Source organism: Podarcis cretensis, assembly GCF_951804945.1.
Source record: "Podarcis cretensis genome assembly, chromosome: 2".
NCBI classification, from domain to species: Eukaryota; Metazoa; Chordata; class Lepidosauria; order Squamata; family Lacertidae; genus Podarcis; species Podarcis cretensis.
This window is the reverse complement of record NC_137171.1, coordinates 5,846,106-5,864,111: the sequence shown is the minus strand read 5'-3', so window position 1 is coordinate 5,864,111 and position 18,006 is coordinate 5,846,106. Positions and strand designations below refer to the sequence as shown.

Below are 18,006 nucleotides of genomic sequence, written 5' to 3'. Positions count from 1 at the left end.
AAGATTAACGCCGCCTTCCCCCCATGGGGGCTACTGGGAAATGTTGTTCTGCCGGGTCCGTGGGACTTCGCTCAGGGTTGCCTTCGTGCGAGGGGATGGAGACGGGTTTCCTGCGAAGGAACTCGCTGGAGCGACCCCCCCGCAGAGGCACCGCCGCCCTGCGTCCACACCGTTGTTCCTGATGCGGATCTTCGCTCACCCCTTTTCCCCTGGTGGGAAGGAAGGGGTTTCCTTTTGTGGTTCCCCCAGGTGCCAAAATGGGGCCAGCCCCGCCTCCTCCCCCGCAAAACCACAACTACCACCAAAAAAAACACCCCACCAGCCAAGCAAAAGACAAACAAACCTGAATCACCACTTTGACTACGTGCTGGTTTGATTTTTATTGTGAATTCGTAATTATGTTTGAAATTGACTTGAATGATAGGTTGTTGTTGTTTAGTCATTTAGTCGTGTCCGCCTCTTCGTGCCCCCCTGGACCAGAGCAGGCCAGGCACTCCTGTCTTCCGCTGCCTCCCGCAGTTTGGTCAAACTCATGCTGGTAGCTTCAAGAACAGTATCCAACCATCTCGTCCTCTGTCGTCCCCTTCTCCTTGTGCCCTCCATCTTTCCCAACGTCAGGGTCTTTTCCAGGGAGTCTTCTCTTCTCATGAGGTGGCCAAAGTATTGGAGCCTCAGCTTCACGATCTGTCCTTCCAGTGAGCACTCAGGGCTGATTTCCTTCAGAATGGAGAGGTTGGATCTTCTTGCAGTCCATGGGACTCTCAAGAGTCTCCTACAGCACCATAATTCAAAAGCATCAATTCTTCGGCGATCAGCCTTCTTTATGGTCCTGCTCTCACTTCCATACATCACTACTGGGAAAACCATAGCTTTAACTATACAGACCTTTATAGCTTTACTATACGGAATGATAGGTTAAAATGTCTGAAATAGCCAGCCAACCAGAGGTGCCACCTTTGGTTGTGAGTTCAATTTGATTTGTAGCTGCAGGTTGGTGCAGCAGGCATTAGAGGGCGCACCCAGCCTGTATCAAAGTTACGGGCACTGGCGGGTTCAAATTTATTTTATTTTTTGTTTATTGGAAGTTTCCCCATATTTCCCCCTTTAAACTCTTAAGGATTCACAAGGTGCCTGTCAGCATAAAGCAGAGCAAAAAAATAGCAATAAAAACATGGCACACCACAAACTCTTGTGTGCCACCATGATTAATTTCATTCTTGGAGGTTTGCTGGCTTCTCAGCTTGTCGAAGGGCTGGCATTAGAAAGCATTTCTGCTTGTGGAGGTTGTGTTTGAGTGGAGGGAGAACTTGGGGGCCTCTAAGAGGCACGGCGTGTTATGGCGCTGGGGGATGGCAGATGGTCAGTGAAGGGCAGGAGTATCCAATGTATTAAGGCGGTTGCCTCTTCAGGGCCATTCCTCACCTGACAAGATTTGGGATGGCATGCCAACCTGCCATCTCTCACCTGGTGTTAGAAGCCAAGTCAGTCCAAAGTGCAAACAACTCTCACCCATGGTTTGATTGTAGATGAGGTGGCTCACCTGGCATGTATCACCTGTGTGGATGGGCTGGGCAGGTTGATCTGACCCAGTTTGCTCACCGTCCCTCCGTCCCGATACTTGAAGCAGCACCAACACTGGGGGTGCAGAGGCAGTTTCAGGGTAGTGTGACCAGTGTGCCACAACAATGCTGTAGAACAGAGCCCGAGAGAGGTGGGAGGGCACCAATTTTAGCATAAATTTGAGAGCCCAAAGCCCATCACTGGGTGCAGGTTGCCATCGTTCATAGGAATTCTATCTAACTAGGAAGCCTTGTGTCTGGAATCTGGAATTGGGTGTTTTTTCTTGACACCAGATCAGAGACTGAACAGGGATCTGGTTGGTGTAAAGCCTGCTCTGCTGCTCAACAGCCTTCCTTCCTGAGCTGATGCAGGTAGTCTTGGTGGTGGTTAGAGATGTGAAGGCCTGGGGGGGGGGAATTCCACATTTCCCCCCTAAGATTCTCCCCCCACCAGGCCTATACGTTTCTAGAGATGCTGCTGGAGGAGGGGCTGGGAATGATCTGGTAATAAGTGAGGACTACAGGTCACCCCACCATTATGTATGTATCATTTCCTGGTGAGGTTTGGATTTGCAGTGGCTGTTATTCCCTCTTGTGGTGTTAGGGGGATCGTTTAATATTCCTGAATGTTTGGGATGGGCGTGTTCAATGGAAGCAATAGTACTGCTCTATTCTGCCTTGGTCAGACCACACCTGGAGTGCTGTGTCCAGTTCTGGGCAGTTTTAAGATTATTGACATGTGCGAAAAAGGGTGACCAAGATGATAAGGGATTTGGAAACAAAGTCTTATGAGGAATGGTTGAGGGAGCTGGGGCTGTTTAGCCCGGTAGAGAAGACTAAGAGATAATGGCCATTTTCAAACATCTAAAGTGCTGTCACATGGAAGCTGGAGCAAACTTGTTTTCCCTTCTCTGGAGGGTAGGATCCAAACCAATGGATTAAAGTTACACACAAAAAAAGATTCTGACTAAATGCCAGAAAGAACTTTGTGACAGCAAAAGCTGTTTGACAGTGGAATGGTCTTTCTTGGAAGGTGGTGGACCCTCCTTTATTGGAGGTTTTCAAACAGAGGCTGGATGGCCATCAGTCATGGATGCTTTAGCTGAGGTTCCTGCACTGCAGGGGGTTGGACTAGATGACCCTTGGGACTCCTTCCATCTCTACGTTTCTGAGATTCCAGTTGACATGACTTGACAGACCTGTCAAGGCCCTAGTCTTGTTGCACAATTGCAAGATGGAGAGGCGTCATCTACACAGCTGCTCCTAAATCCCTTCTCTAGCACTGTGGAGCCCAGCTGGCTCCCTCGTTTTCTGTGGTCAATGAAATAAGTATGACTGGTGGTGCAGGTCCTGTAGTGAAGTTGACAGAACACAGCTTAAAGCTTATAGTCTAATGTACGGCAGTGATGCCAGCATATAAAACTTATTCCATTACATCCACATTACATAGTGCCATTCAGTGGAACAGGCAGCGATACCAGAATCTTGGGAGGCCTGCCATGATGGATTTGCAGTGCAGTGCGAGAGGAAGTCACTCAACTCAGAGCTTGATGCCGTGGCTGGGACAGTGCATAGGGAGGCTCCCAGAGTGCTGTTTTATGGGATGAGGTTCAGTTGTTGCAGCCTGAGCTTCTGAGTACACACTTGTGGTGGTCTAGCTAACTTTGCCATACCCCAGGTCAGCCTGTTTTCTCATCCTGCTGGATCAGCTCCAAGGCCTAGCTAGTCCAGCATTCTGAGTATTGTCTGTACAAACCAACAGTGACTCACCGTGGTCACAGTCTTTCCCATTACCGACTAGCTGGTCCTTTCAATTGATCCAAAAACCATCATTACTGTTAAAAGCAAAAATGAAAACCAGGGACCTTTCACCTCAGCAGCTAAGAAAGGGCACACCTGTGGAAGCTGTGACTCCTCTTTCCCATGACATAGTTCCCTCCTGCGGTATTGCTGTTGCAACTAAGAGAATTAGTATGCCGGATGTGATAGTAGGCCTCTATTTGCTGAGAGGGTAAAGTCCAAGCACAGCATGAGATCTTGCTTGGCTACAGCCTTGCATAGTAAAACTAAGATATGTGGAAGAACCCTGGGCCAAGAGAGCTGGAGTGGGATGTCTATCCTCCCTTCTGCCACCATTTCTCCCTCTCTCTGAAGGATCTCTGCCAGGTCTACCCAAGGGATTACTTAGGGCTTTGGATTTCAATAATTTTTATCCCTGTAACAGAATTAGGTTGCTACAGGATATTCATGAACCAACCACTTGGAAAGCAAAATGCTTAAAGCTTGCTCCAAACAGAATAAAACATGTAAAAACTAAGCAAGTAATGATCAGCAAGTGAAACACAACTCTGTAAGTGTCAAGCTATTCAAACGTACTCTCTTGTTCAGGTACTCTAATTGTAGATATGCAGAGCCCTTTTAACAAACATTGGGTAGGGCATCATAAGGAGGGCTAGGACTCTTCAATCCTTATGAGAAAAGCTGGAATTCAGGAGACTCTGGTAGGGCTCCTGCCCATTTCCTGAGAGCTGCAGTTGCAACACAAGCACAGCCAGGCAGTAACAGCAAGATCACGACTTATATAGGCGTGCCACTGTCTGCAGAATAGCTGGCCTCAGACATTCTCAAGTTAACTTCCAGCAGCAGGGGTCAGGTAGGCATGAGGCCTCAGTGAGCTCTTTTGGGTAAAGAGAAGAGTACAGACAGCCTCGTGTGAGAAGCTTCTGTTACTCAAAGCACTCCATTCCACTTGAAACTACAGGATTAAAACTTCCATACTATATTCCACTAGCCAAATTTAGGCATGGTGAAAGGATGCAGAATTCCAGCCCAGCTCAAGCTAAGGCTTCTTGTAGTGCGGGTTAACTGTGGAACACAACCAGGTGAGGACTTAGATAACCACTAGGAAGGGAGGCTATATACAATTTAACATCATTGTTACCTGCAACCACTTTGTACTGAAGTGCGCTTCCATAGTTGATGCTTAAAAGGGAGCCACGACCTCTAGCATCCCAGCTTAATTAGATAGTGCTAGCATCATCTTACATTAACTTTAGCTAGAGAGATTGCAAAAGGTATGCCCCTCAATCAATATTCTAGCTGTATTCATTGGCTTTGGTATGAAGAAATTGTATGGGGACCCGTCCATTGTACTGGCCAGTTAAGACAATCAAAACTGCTGCAGGAACTGTATCATTCCCTAATCAGAAGATCTGTAGCAGCAGACAACCTGTCCTAGAAATACAGCTATTCCTGAAACACACATTGTCACAGAGCATTGGGTATGTTCTAGAGTGCACTGAAGCATAGCACCAATGAGGCGGATTTGGCCAACTGACTGCTCACTCAACATGCCCCAGAATCTACAGAGGTACCGTAAGACATGTCAATGAGGATTCCCTAAAAGGCTCACTTTGGTTTGGATTTGGTATCTGCAAGTCAATCGCTCCCAGTTCCCTCCATGACCAGGAAAATCCAAGAATGATACTAACAAATAAGAAACCCCTCAAATGTGGATGTTAATCTGCATTATATTTTCATTAATAAATAAGTTTTTTCTTTTAATAACACTGAACATTTAACAGATTTGCCCCATTTCCTTTCCTTCCCATACACAAAGAGACAATGTCTATAAAACAACCACTCCCTGGTCCTGCCCTCCACCCCCCTCCACCCGCAATTGCAGAGGCGAAGGAGAGGGTACCCGGACACCTCTCTGCTAGAGGGAGGAGGGTAAAAGGAAGGACACAATATTCGGCAGGCTTTGGGGGGGGGGGAGAGAAGGGAGAAGTGATCTGCACTCGGCCTGCTTCACACAGGCAATGGAGACAAGCAGTTGATGGGAAGAGGTGATCAGGGCCAAACAAAGATATTAACTGTGCATCAGAAAGGGGGCGATTCTTTAGAACCTTCCAAATCTATGTGGAACGACCACCAGAGCCACTGCTGTCCACGATGTTGCTATGCCAAGGCCCAAGGCTTTCCGGAGCAGGGTTGGTCTTGGGCCAGCCTTCACCTTTGCAGTCCAGCCAAACTCCCCCTCCCCGCTTCACGTCTGTCTGGAAGAAGCGCACACTGCAGCTGCATGGAGGGAAGCATTGCAATGCGGAAGGGACGGCAGGCTTGCTCAAGCCGGCGAGGGAGTTGGGAATGGGATCGTTCTGGAGTCTCCAGGCCTGGCCCCTGGGAGCCAGGCAGCCCTCGCCCTTCCCCACCCCAGAAGGGCCAGCTGGAGGGCCCAGTGTCCGCAATGGTTCCACTGCCACCGCCACCCCCTGCTCCCCGGAAGTAGGCGGCCCCTTCACATGACAGAGCAGCTTTTTGCTTTCTCCTTCTTGAAAGTGGAAGAGATGAGCTCAGATCGGCTGGGAAAGCGGAGGAGTCTCTTGGGGAAACTTCGGGCTGGGCTCTTGGGGGGCTGGGGGCCAGGCTTGCTCAGGCAGATGGACGCTGCTGTCCGGAAGATGCTGTGGATGCTTTTCTCCGATGTGAAGGCCGAACACTCCAGGTAGGTTTCTGCTCCTAGCTGCTTGGCCACAGCACAACCCTGAAAAGGGAAAGAAAAAAAGAAGAGCATGAGGACCCAAGCCAAGGAGCAGAGCTACTGCTCCAAATTAGGACACACATGTCAAGATGGTTGGCACATCATTGATTTTGTTTGCTATATATTTTTGTGTTTTTATACTGCAAACTGTCCTGCAATGAAGGGTGGTATAGAAATGTGCTAAATAAAATTATTAAGCCATTGTTAGATGGAGCACTGTGGTTTACTATGAACATGCAGCGCACTGGCGCATGTTGATGAAAAGTTCTCACTCCGCTCCTGCCCCACTGGGAAACAAGCCAAAGTCTGGATTGTCATTTGAAACTAGGATCATGGTTTGCTTTCCCCAAAACAAACCACAAACAGTAAAGCCAAGATGCAGATGCCAGAATGTAGCCTTCTGAAATGCATCGCACTTGAGCAGTTGGGCATCGGATTTGAAACAGTCCTATAGCCAGTGCAGCCAAAACACAGCCCAGGTGCCATGAAGCTGCCAATATCCACCTCAAGGAGGGATGTTCCCACGGTGGCTTGATCCTCCCAAGACAGTTCCAACAAAAGGGCCATACCCCCAACATACAAGATATCGAAGTTCTATTAAATTTCAAATTCCTCAGCATATTTGTATTTCAGCAAGGCCACTTTATTATAGTTGGAGTAAGCCTTTGCAGAGAGGCTTGTAGGTTATATAACCAGTGGATTTTAAAGAAATGTTTGTAGTTGGTATATGCAATTGGAGTGTTATTCTACCCAACTTAGGACTTCTAAGACTGCATAGATATATATCTATACTTATCTACAGATTGAAAATATCATTCTTAGTTGGAATCATTTTGTGAGGGTATGTTCAGAATGCCTTTTTAAGTTGTATACAAAGCTAATTTCAGTTTGCAAGGAAGCACATTCAAGCTCAAATTCCTTGAGGGATAACTTAAAACAAAAAAATAAAAAATAACGATTTGAGGAAGGAATTTGAGCTTGAATTTAATCATGTGTGCCATCATATCTACAGGTGCAAGTAAAACCCTAAGCACAGAAGACTAAAAAAACGAAGGCATCTACTGCTCAAGGAAGGGATTCATACTGGGGTGGGTGTATAGGTGTGGAGTATGTTACAGGTTATAAATGCAGACCTTACCTGTTCATAAGAGACAGGGGCTTGCTTTTGGTGGGACAGTTCCATCAAGGTGCTGAGGTCGGTGCGCAGGTCTATCTTGCAGCCAATCAGCAACACACGGGTGCTAGGACAGTAGTCCAGGATTTCTGTCTTCCACTAGAAAAACATACCAAAGAGGAATTGAACCCTCTAGCATTCCAAGACTCAAAACGTGTCCCAGGTAGAGATATTGCCACATCACCATGACACAAGCTGTCCTGTCCTCTGGGGCTCACTTAACAAGCTGTTTTGCTAACTGGGAGAAGTCTAACTTGGTGTTGCCATTGCTTAATTTCTGCAGTGGGCATGGGATTTTAAAAAATCAGAGTGTCAAGAGTTCTGTATGAAAATTCAAACACGTGTTCTCTCCCCCCCCACACTCCCATAGACACCTGGAAGCAATCTCTATAGCCCCCTCACCATCCAACAGTTCGAACAGTTATGCATGACAAGAATTACAGAGCCTTTGTGGAAATAAGAATAGAGAAGCAGCCCCAGAACCTAAAAAACCAGGATCACAGTCCTAAATAGCTAATATCCTTTATAGATCAGTTGGTTTGGTGTTAATATAGTAATATCTTAGGCCAAACCTCTTTCAAAAGACTTTAAAGACCTCCTCTCTTTCTTTGAGCAGGATAGGCTATGAAAAAAATGCAATTTCTAACAGAAGAAAGTAACACTAACTTTGGGATTAGCTGTCAGGCAGCGTATACTCTGCAGCTTCCTGAAGAAGTGGATCAGCTCACATTTCCCCCTTAATAGCATTTCCCCCTTAATAGCCATTCTATACTCCTTTTGCAATTGACTTCTCCGGATTTGTGCTTTTAATGTGTTTTAACCCACCAAAGAATCCATTAGATGCTACCAATATGGCTCACAAGTAATGGGACTCAACTACAGGACTCATTGGCTGCCTTACTATCCAAGGAGTGCCAGCTTAGAATACTTTCCACATAGATTTAAAGCAGCAAGTACGTACAAACATGAAGGGATGGTGAACAGAGATGTTTCTAAATATAACGGCTCAAAGTGGCAAGAAATTCAAGTTGGAAACTGTTATTTATATGTTAGGCTGATAGAGACCAGGACTTTAGGGATACCTTGCTGGAGTATTTATTGAAGACCAGGGAGGAAAATTTAAGTAAGGGAAACAGCAGCACTATCCATTTTCAATTGTCCATATGGGATGTAGAAATTGTGGGTGCTGGAGGCCTTTAAGGAGAGGCAGACATGCATTTGTTTAGGTGGCTGAAAGGAGAGAATAACTAGATGATGTGGCAAGTCACTTTCAGCTCTGGGGACACAAGATATTAGGCAGGGCCCTGGGCTCAGCAGTCCTGCTTTGCATGCAGAAGGTTGCAGGTTCAATCCACGGCAGCCCTAGGTAGGGCTTGAGAGCGGATGCCAAGTCAAAATAGACAACACTGGGTGAGGCAGCTTCCCATGCTGTGTTTTATGGCCTTTCAAACTATTGTCCCATAATTCTCCCAGACAACCTGGATCTCCAAGACCATCTGTAGTCTTGAAGGCCATTCTTCTCCAAACAGTGGTTGGGGAGGGGTGGGAGGAAACACAGGGATGAGTTTTGCGGAATGGGCAGACTCCATAATAAAGTTGGGCACCTCGTTTATATTGTGCTTGTGTATGCCCAGGCGTAAATAGCTCTCAGTATTGTGTATATCTGCATGTAAAGTTAAAACGGAAGAAATATTAACATGGAGCCAATTCCCCCTGTGTACCATACTTTGACAAAAGGGTCTCTGAGATCCGGATACAAGTACAGCTGGGATAGCTCAGCTGGTAGAGCATAAGGCTCTTAACCTCGGGGTCATGGGTTCGAGACCAAATTGGGCGAAAAGATTCCTGCATTGCAGGGGGTTGCGCTAGATGACCCTCATGCAGGCCCAGACAGAGGGGGGGCCATATGGGCCACTTGGCCCGGGCCTCCGATTCCAAAGGGGGCCTCGGTCAGCATATTCACTATTGTATATCTAAATTTTCCATTTTGTCTTTATATGCAGATACAGTTCAAGCCTTGAAATAAAATTATTTGTCAGCATACCTTTTGTGAATATTATTTATATACTTACTTATTTGTAAGACTTCAGTTATCCCCAGGGTAAAAAAAGAGGGGGCACATTATTTACCTGGCCTGGGCCTCTGCCTGGCTCTGCAAGGCCCTGCCCTCATCAGCCCTTCCAACTCTACAGTTCTATGAATCTACACTGGGGGACCTGCATTAGAGTTCTCTCCCCCCCCCCCCCGTATAACTATGCCTGGATGCTCATGGATTTCACAAGATCTGAGAGGAAGCATGGATGCTTCCCATGCAGGTCAGGGACCAATGACCCCCTTAAGGATGCCTCTCTTCCCAGGAGGCATGTAAGTCTGGCTTGTGGAGCATTAAACTCCATGCCAGCAGGTACCCCCAATCGTAAGGGGGAGGCAGGGAATGGGGATGAGCACACATCTCTCTCACCTTCTTCAGTGCACTGTCCATGGTCTCAGGGCGGCTGACATCAAAGCAGAGCAGGACCGCATCTGAGTCGCTGTAGCACAGGGGGCGCACATTGTCATAGTATGGGGATCCTGTGCAGAGAGGAAGGTCATAAACCAGCTCAGGACACTCTCTCCCACCTCCACCAAATCAAAGCCAGTAAAGCAGCATCCGATTCGAATAAGCCTTTTAGGTGCAAGTAAAAAGAACCCACCCACCCTCCCCTCCACATTGCAGGGCTCTGCATGCTCACTCACACCCATTTTAATATTCAGCCTTCTCAAGGAATAGCTTCACCAGGGTTTATATAACCAAGGCCATCTCTCCACTACCCTTCTGCACAAGCAGTATTGAGGGCAGGAGGGGGGGGCGGGGTGCAGGGCTCCCATTTTTCCCAGGGATTTTTTTTTGGGGGGGGGATGCAACATACAGGGAGGAACGGGTTGCTTAGCAACCCACTCATCAGCGAGAATAGATTTAAAAAAGGTTGCATATGTGCAAGGGATGTTACGGATGCAAGAACTGGAGGTGGGGGTGGGGAACTGCTGCGTAGACGCAAAGGGGTGGAAGAAGAGGAATAGGATCGCACAGCAGCCCCCTCTTCGAAGCAGCAGCAGCAGCAGCAGCATCCAAAATGCTTCTGCAGCCCAGACGCTGCGTGCCCAGAATAGCAAGCAGCCCCTGGCTCCCTGCACCAGCACAATCACCATGGCAACAAGGGGGATCCAAGTAGCCAGGGACCCCCACCACCTCCAACCCCCTTCAAAAGAGGGGATGCTGCAGCCATTCCCCCATCCCTGGTTGCTAGGGCAACTCCACTACACCCCTCTCCATGCGCGCACACACAATACCCTTTGAGAGCCCCTTATTGTTAGTGTCCATTTCCTCCCAATTTCACGACCAAAGTCCACCCCAAGCCCCCTCTGCCCTGGGATCCCTCCTCCTTAACATGCACACAATGGACAAATCTCCTCCCCTCTGCATTCCACAGGGGGGGGGGGATGAAATAATAGGCAAAGCTGGAAGATCACAGACCTCTCAGCAGCTTTCAGAGGCTGCATAAGATGTGGGAACAAACGGGAGTGTTGGGGAAGCCGAGTGGGGGTGGCAGGAAAGAGGATTACTGCATTTTTACTTCAGCCCTGAGGGACTGGAGCCTCTCATGCTAACAGCTAGAAGGGCAGATTTAAGATATTGCACACAGCTGTCCAGCTGTGCACACACACAAACAAGTTGCTTTTTAGGGCAGCATCCCCTAAACACGGGGTCTTGGCTCTTTTTTGGCCAGAATACCAACTCTAAGATGGTCTAAAGTCTTTGCCTCACCTACTCCTCCCTCCTTTGCAGGAGCCATCAGCTCTGCATACCAATGCTAGATGTCCCCCTTTTTCAGCTCAGGACTGCAGTGCATAATACGTTCTCCCCCCCGCAAGCTCTGAATTATGAAGAAACCCCCCACCCCTTCTAACTAACACACACATGATTCAAAGCCATTTACTCAGGCTAGCAAGATCCTTCCCTTAGATCTAGGTGGGTAGAACAGAATTTAATCCGCACCCACTATTATCACTGTATTCTCCCATACCCAAAGCTAAGGTAGAGAGACAGAAACATCGACTAGACAGGATGCTCCCCACGCCTCACCCCACACTGAGCCCTTAAGAAGTCCTCACTTCCTCATCTATATCTGTTCTCAGAACTGATTCACTTGTATTGTTCACCTTTCTGGGATCTTATTAAAAGGGCGGTATACAAGTTGAATTATTCTTATTATTGCCACAAGTTACCCCCTCTAGAAAGGCTGCTTGACTGCAGCATAGCCGAAGGGTGTAGCTTGGTCCTTAGCAGTGGGGCATAGTCCAGAAGGGGAAAGGGAGCCTCACCAGAAGTGTCCCACAGACTGAGCTCCACCCGTTGCTCCTCCGTCTCCAGGCACGCCGTATAGTTCTCAAAAACCGTGGGCACGTATGTCTAGCAATGGAGACAAGATACACAAAGGCATTAGCTATAACTTTTTGGGTGGGGGGTGGAAGAACTGTCAGCTACAGTGTCAAGCTCTGCCAGGAGAGCGTTACCGATATCCAAGGATCTGGAGGGCAGAGAGGTCAGTACCTTCAAGTACCAACAGCGGTGGGGTCACCCGACGTTGTGGGTGTCCGGACACCCAATCCACGCATCGTCAGACGCCGATGGGCAGAAGCCGGTTAGTGCGCAGCTATGTGCATCAAGCCCATTTCACAGAAAGGGGGGGGGGGCGCCGAGGCCATATTGCCCGCTATGCGAGCAGATGAGATACGACAGCAACGCGCGCGCCCCTTCCGAAACAGCAAGCCCTCTCCGGCGCGCAGCTCCACAGAAAAGAGAATCGGTGCCCAAGGCAGAACCCGAAGCGGGCCTGGAAAGCCGGGGAGGCAACGTCGCATCGTAGTCCCTGGAGGCGAGGGACGCCGTCACGCCGTCGAAGCTAAGTCGGTCTCCGCCGGATCGGGAGCCGCTGCGTCGGAGCTTCCCGAAAGTGAAAAGCAGCGCGCCGGCCGAAGAAAGATGGGGCGCTTTGGGCGATGCGACGTCCCCACCCCGGCGATCCAGGCCAGCCCCAGGCCCGACCCCCGACGCCTCCTGCAAGCGGAGGCCCCGATCCCGGCTGGTCCACTTACCTCCGGGTAGCAGTCCTTGGCCAGCACTTGCAACATGGCAGTCTTCCCGCAGTGCACATCCCCGACGAGAACCAGCTTGCAGCGGGCCACCACCGGCTGAGGCGCTCTCCTCTCCCTCATGACGGCGTCGAGGGGCGAAGCGGGGCGCACCGGCCAACGTCTCTGCAGCGCAAAAGGGAACCGAGAAAATCCCTGCGCGACTCCCGGCTGCTGGCGCGCGCTGCCTCCTCCCTCCCCGGCTGCAGGACTCTAACTAAGCCCGGCGGGGCGGGGGAGGCTACCTTTATAGATGATAGGAGACGCCAATGACCAGCGGAGGCGGGACTCCGCGCAGCCAACCAGGAGAGGCCGAGCTCCAACCTGGTGGCCAGTGATAGAGACCAAGGTGGCTGAGTCAGAGTTTCTTTCCCTCCTTCCTCCTCAGGTTAAAGATACATTCCGGGCCTTGAAGGATTTCTCAGCTTTCGGGCTCAGGGTACAAATGGGGGAGAGGCGGGTTACGGCAAAAGAAGAGCGTTCAAGGCACCGTGGGGCAAACGAAGTTGAGATTCCCGCATTACAGGGGGTTGGACTAGATGCCTCTGGGGTTCCCTTCCAGGTCTAGAGGTTCTATGGTTCTAAGTGTAAATCGTTTAAAGGGGGTCCTTGGTGTTTGCTTTTTCATGTGGCTCGAACTGGAGCAGGCTTGAAGGTTAGGTTTTGGAAAGAGAGTTAGATTCATAGAATTGTAGAGTTGGAAGGAACTACAAGGGTCATCTAGTCCTGAAAAGCAGGAATCTTTTTGCCCACCATGGGGTTCGAACCCACGATTCTGAGATTAAGAGCTTCATGCTCTATTGACTGAGCTGTCCTAGGAGTTGCCAGGATTTTTTTTTTAATCAACCAGTGACTAAGTGTGTTGGTTTAATGACCAAACCATGTTTGTTTTTTTTTGTTTTGTTTCAGTGTCACACGTAGGAGGAAATGGACAACATCCTGCCAAATAGTCTTGCTCCCCAAACACGTGTCATTCAAATGCTCAACTTTGAATTCATTTACACAGATCCCGAAATCTGTCCTAATTCGGGCCTGGGTTTTTTTTATAGCAAGTTAATAATTCATTTGCTGCCGGCTTCCTGGTTAAAAATAGCTCAACAATAGAAAGAGGCAGAAGGCAGAATCAGCTGGTTGGTAGTTTTCAGAGGGTATGGCTGTTTTGCTGGCTGGAAAACATAACTTGTTTTGTATGTAGCAGGTAGAGGAACTGGGAACACAAAACATTTTTATGGTATAGGTTTATTCTGTATGTCGATGAGGCAGAGGCAGAGCAAACACCAACCCAGACATACAGAAGGCTTGGGCTTGATTTAATTTGATTAGGTGGGATGAGAAGGGAAGGAAAAGGAAGGTGATGGGGAAGCAATGGATATCTTAATGCCAGGTGTTTCCCCACAATATTGTAACCTGCTCCGTCAAGAATGCTTTGATGATCTGCCTTGCTTTGTACAACAACAAATCACACTTTTGTCAATGTACATCTTTTCCTGGGAGTATTGTCTTGAGTAATCTTTTGTATGCTTTGTTTCTTTTTCTTCTTTCAAAACCACCCCTAAATCTAGAAATCTCAACATCTGCATTTGTATTTTCATTTTTGATGTAAGCCTCAAGTACAGTCTTTGAGATATGTGCTTTGAGATACTTGGTGAGTCTGCATGTGTGAGTCTATGTGATCTCACCTTAATGATAGAATTATACAGGGCAATAATATCCAGTGCTGGCTATAAGCAGAGCAGTGGGCTTAAGTCCATTCACCAGTGGGTGTACTCTGAATATGACTTAGTTGAATATCACTCACAGTTCAATGAAAAACATTTTTTTAAAGTCATGGTTGGTCCTCCCCTTTGCTCCAGATGTTCCCAGATAATAATCTGTCAATATCTGAGTCTGTATTTCAGACGAGAAAGAATATTTTGATAATATTTGTAGGTTCAATAAAATAAGTTTGAGAAAGACATTCAGTTTTCTCTATTGTTTCTCTAAATGTTGAGAAATTTATACAAAATTTCATTTTAGCTCTAAGGGAAAAAAAGGAAACACCGCCCCCCGTAGGAAACACATAGAAACAGCAGAGTGACACAAAGCGAAACTGATACGTGATCTAAATTAGATCAAGTCCTGACTTGTCCTTCTGCTGCTCTGGTTAATGCATACCAGTTTCTGTGGCAAGCTAACCTACTTGTTACATTATTCTTTACTTTTCTTTTACCAGTCTTGCTCCTGTCATAGAGGGTGGGGCCCAATCTGATGCTGACCTCCTGATCCAAATTGGTCCCAGCACCACTTTCCCACCAAAAATTGCTCTTCCTGGTGGTGATTGGTTGCTGAATGTGCTGTTTGCAGTATATAGCAAAGGCACTCATCCAGATCATGAGTGTGGTCCCACATGCCTGCTTTTGGTTAAAAATAAAGGTATAGTGTGAGTGATGTGCCTCATCCCACATTCAACCAATTTTTAGGTTCCATAAAGGTAAAGGTAAAGGTACCCCTGCCCGTAGGGGCCAGTCTTGACAGACTCTGGGGTTGTGCGCCCATCTCACTTAAGAGGCCAGGGGCCAGCGCTGTCCGGAGACACTTCCGGGTCACGTGGCCAGCGTGACATCGCTGCTCTGGCGAGCCAGAGTCGCACACGGAAACGCCGTTTACCTTCCCGCTGGTAAGCGGTCCCTATTTATCTACTTGCACCCGGAGGTGCTTTCGAACTGCTAGGTTGGCAGGCGCTGGGACCGAGCAGCGGGAGCGCACCCCGCCGCAGGGATTCGAACCGCCGACCTTTCGATCGGCAAGTCCTAGGCGCTGAGGCTTTAACCCACAGCGCCACCTGCGTCCCTTTTAGGTTCCATACCCTCCAACATTTCTCCAATGAAGATAGGGATGTCCCATTCCATAATGAAAAATTCACCATTTATACCCCACACATTTTATTTGGTTGCCCCAGCACTCTGGGAAGCTTGCAACATATATAAAAACACCATAAAACATTCAACATTAAAAAAACAACAAGATTGTTCCAGGATCAAATCAGAAACCGGGACGGCTTCTCTAAATCAGGGATGTCCCTTGAAAATAGGGACACTTGGAGGATCTGAGGTTCCCAAGTGCGTATATACCATGAGAAACTCTATGCTGAGTCAGACTTATGGTCACTGGTGAATGGTGGTCAGATTGTGGCTAGGAATGGTGAATCAGATCAGTATTTTAAAATAACTAAGTGTCCCAACCTTTTTTGTTTTGGGGACCAGTATGTGAAGCAGTTGAAACACCTTTACTGGACCTTGGGTCAGTGACTGAGAAAACACAGACTAACATTCTAACCCTCTTCACTGTCAAGGAAATTCTGGAGGACCTGGTGATTAAGGGCCAAGCTGCACCATTATATTATGGCCATGTGTGTAATGTTAGCCATCTCTGTTGTCACACCAACAATTGTCAGGCAACCCCCCAAAACAAACCCTGATTCTTTGCCCCTCCAAACAATCCGTCCCGTGGCAAATTCCACTCCTGCATCCCGCAAAGTCACCTCTGTCTCAGACATGGAAGCGGGTTGCTCTAATAGCAGGAGAAGCAAACAGACTTTACTGGGAACTCATGTAGGGCTTGGATGGCAGACAGGATATGAGCCCAGCAGCAGTCCTGAGGACCATACACATAATTAAGTGTAATATGACAACATGGCAGATGATGGCACATTGCTTTGAACACATTTACCTAAGGGGGGTGGGGAGACGTGTAGTTTTCAAGCTTGCAACTTCTAAGGACCAAGTTGCCTCAGCAAAACATACCGTTTTAGATGTGTTTGTGTCTTAAATGGCTCCAGGGTAAATATGATGATGTAACTGCCCAGGAATGGGCAGGGATAAACAATAAGACCAAGACCCGGAATGGGATCCTGCCTCTAATCTAGGGGGATCACACTCATCCTATTCCCAGCAGTGATCTAAGAATGTTGCCTTCTTACACTTGTCCACAAACGGTGACTGAACCAAGCTGAGTTTTGAAGGCTATAACGGGCATTTGGTTGCCACTTTTTAGTCAATGGTCCCAACGCCACTGATGTTTGGAACTGGCTGAAGTGAACTTCTCACCTTGCTTAATGCTTGTGAACTGACCAAGTGTCTTTCTGGTGAGAGGGAGGTAATCTTTGTTGCATTTCTAATAGATAGTTTTTACATTCCCATGTTCCAGCAGAGAGGAATCCAAATTTGTGTCATGTTTGCTGGACTCATGTTCGCTTAAGTGGCTCACTGTCTGAGCTGTGGAGACTCACTAACTAAACTGAGTAATTTGACAATAATGTCACCCAATTTAAAGAGCTGTCTTGGTGTATGCCTAGGATCTCAATAATTTACCTAGGCTTTAAATTGCAGCTAGATTCTTTCAACTAGAGATTCTCCTACAAAGTTCCCTTATATATGGCAGAGGGAGAAATCATCTGGCCCCGTCCACCGTCCTGAGAAGGAGAAGCTATACAGAGTTTGCTTTCAACATCCCTGTCAAAAAGAACACATAAGTACCAACACACAGTTGCCCTGGGCCTGTACAGTGGTACCTCAGGTTACATACGCTTCAGGTTACATATGCTTCAGTTTACACACTCCGCTAACCCATAAATAGTGCTTCAGGTTAAGAACTTTGCTTCAGGATGAGAACAGAAATCGTGCTACAGCGGTGTGGCGGCATCAGGAGGCCCCATTAGCTAAAGTGGTGCTTCAGCTTAAGAACAGCTTCAGGTTAAGAACGGACCTCCGGAACAATTACTGTAAGTACTTAACTCGAGGTACCACTGTACATACAGCAGGAGACTGGTCAGCTTCCCAGTCTCACAAAATCGTATTCAGTTATTATGAGTTACTGAAGAACAACAATTGTTGGCATCCAACAGTCTTGAAAGACAATGAAATGCATCTCCAGGAGTGAAGTCAAACTACTGGAGAATCACAGTGCCTTCTGTGCCTGCGGAGACCGGTAAGCTGTAACTGCTGCCTCCCTAGTGGTTTTTGCTGTTAGTAGAGAAGACTCCCTGGAAAAGATGTTGAGAAAGATGGAGGGCACAAGGAGAAGGGGACGACAGAGGATGAGATGGTTGGATGGTGTTCTCGAAGCTACCAGCATGAGTCTGACCAAACTGCGGGAGGCAGTGGAAGACAGAAGTGCCTGGCGTGCTCTGGTCCAGGGGGTCACGAAGAGTCGGACATGACTAAACGACCAAACAACAAGCACCAAAGAGACCTCTCTGGGGCGCAAGCCATGCTGTGCATATGGAGGTCCAAGGTTGCCCAGACAACAAGACCCCCATTGCACGCTAAGGAAAGCTGGAGCTGTTGAGTGTGTGCTGGGCATCAAGCTGCCAAAGATCATAAGAACAGAAAGAGAGTCCTTCTGGGTTTATTTGTTTGTTCAATGTACTGAATTACATGTCTACCCTGCCTTTCCTCCCAAAGGTGCCCAGGGATGGGGTCAGCAAACTTTTTCAGACCTTGTGGGGGGCCAGACTATATTTTGAGGGAAAAAATGAACAAATTGCTATGCCCCACAAATAACCCAGAGATGCATTTTAA

General features: G+C 47.8%; 1 protein-coding gene across 1 annotated transcript; it reads right to left on the bottom strand.

Moving 5' to 3' along the window:
• Nucleotides 1-5,071: 5,071 nt before the first annotated feature.
• On the bottom strand, nt 5,072-12,659 carry RND1 (Rho family GTPase 1). Its single transcript, XM_079966466.1, has 5 exons — nt 12,413-12,659; nt 11,639-11,726; nt 9,738-9,847; nt 7,241-7,375; nt 5,072-6,105 (listed from the first exon to the last, which is right to left on the bottom strand). Exons 1-5 carry the CDS (start codon nt 12,530-12,532, stop codon nt 5,860-5,862), a joined length of 699 nt encoding a protein of 232 aa, XP_079822592.1. The 5' UTR covers nt 12,533-12,659; the 3' UTR covers nt 5,072-5,859.
• Nucleotides 12,660-18,006: the final 5,347 nt, after the last annotated feature.

What these genes read in the sequence shown, in the direction of transcription:
- RND1 (XM_079966466.1), bottom strand. Translation starts at nt 12,532, where the DNA reads ATGAGGGAGAGGAGAGCGCCTCAGCCGGTGGTGGCCCGCTGCAAGCTG. An exon ending in CCAAGGACTGCTACCCGGAG is followed by an intron (nt 11,727 to 12,412) that starts GTAAGTGGACCA and finishes CTCCATTGCTAG; the next exon opens with ACATACGTGCCCACGGTTTT. An exon ending in CAGTCTGTGGGACACTTCTG is followed by an intron (nt 9,848 to 11,638) that starts GTGAGGCTCCCT and finishes CTCTCTGCACAG; the next exon opens with GATCCCCATACTATGACAAT.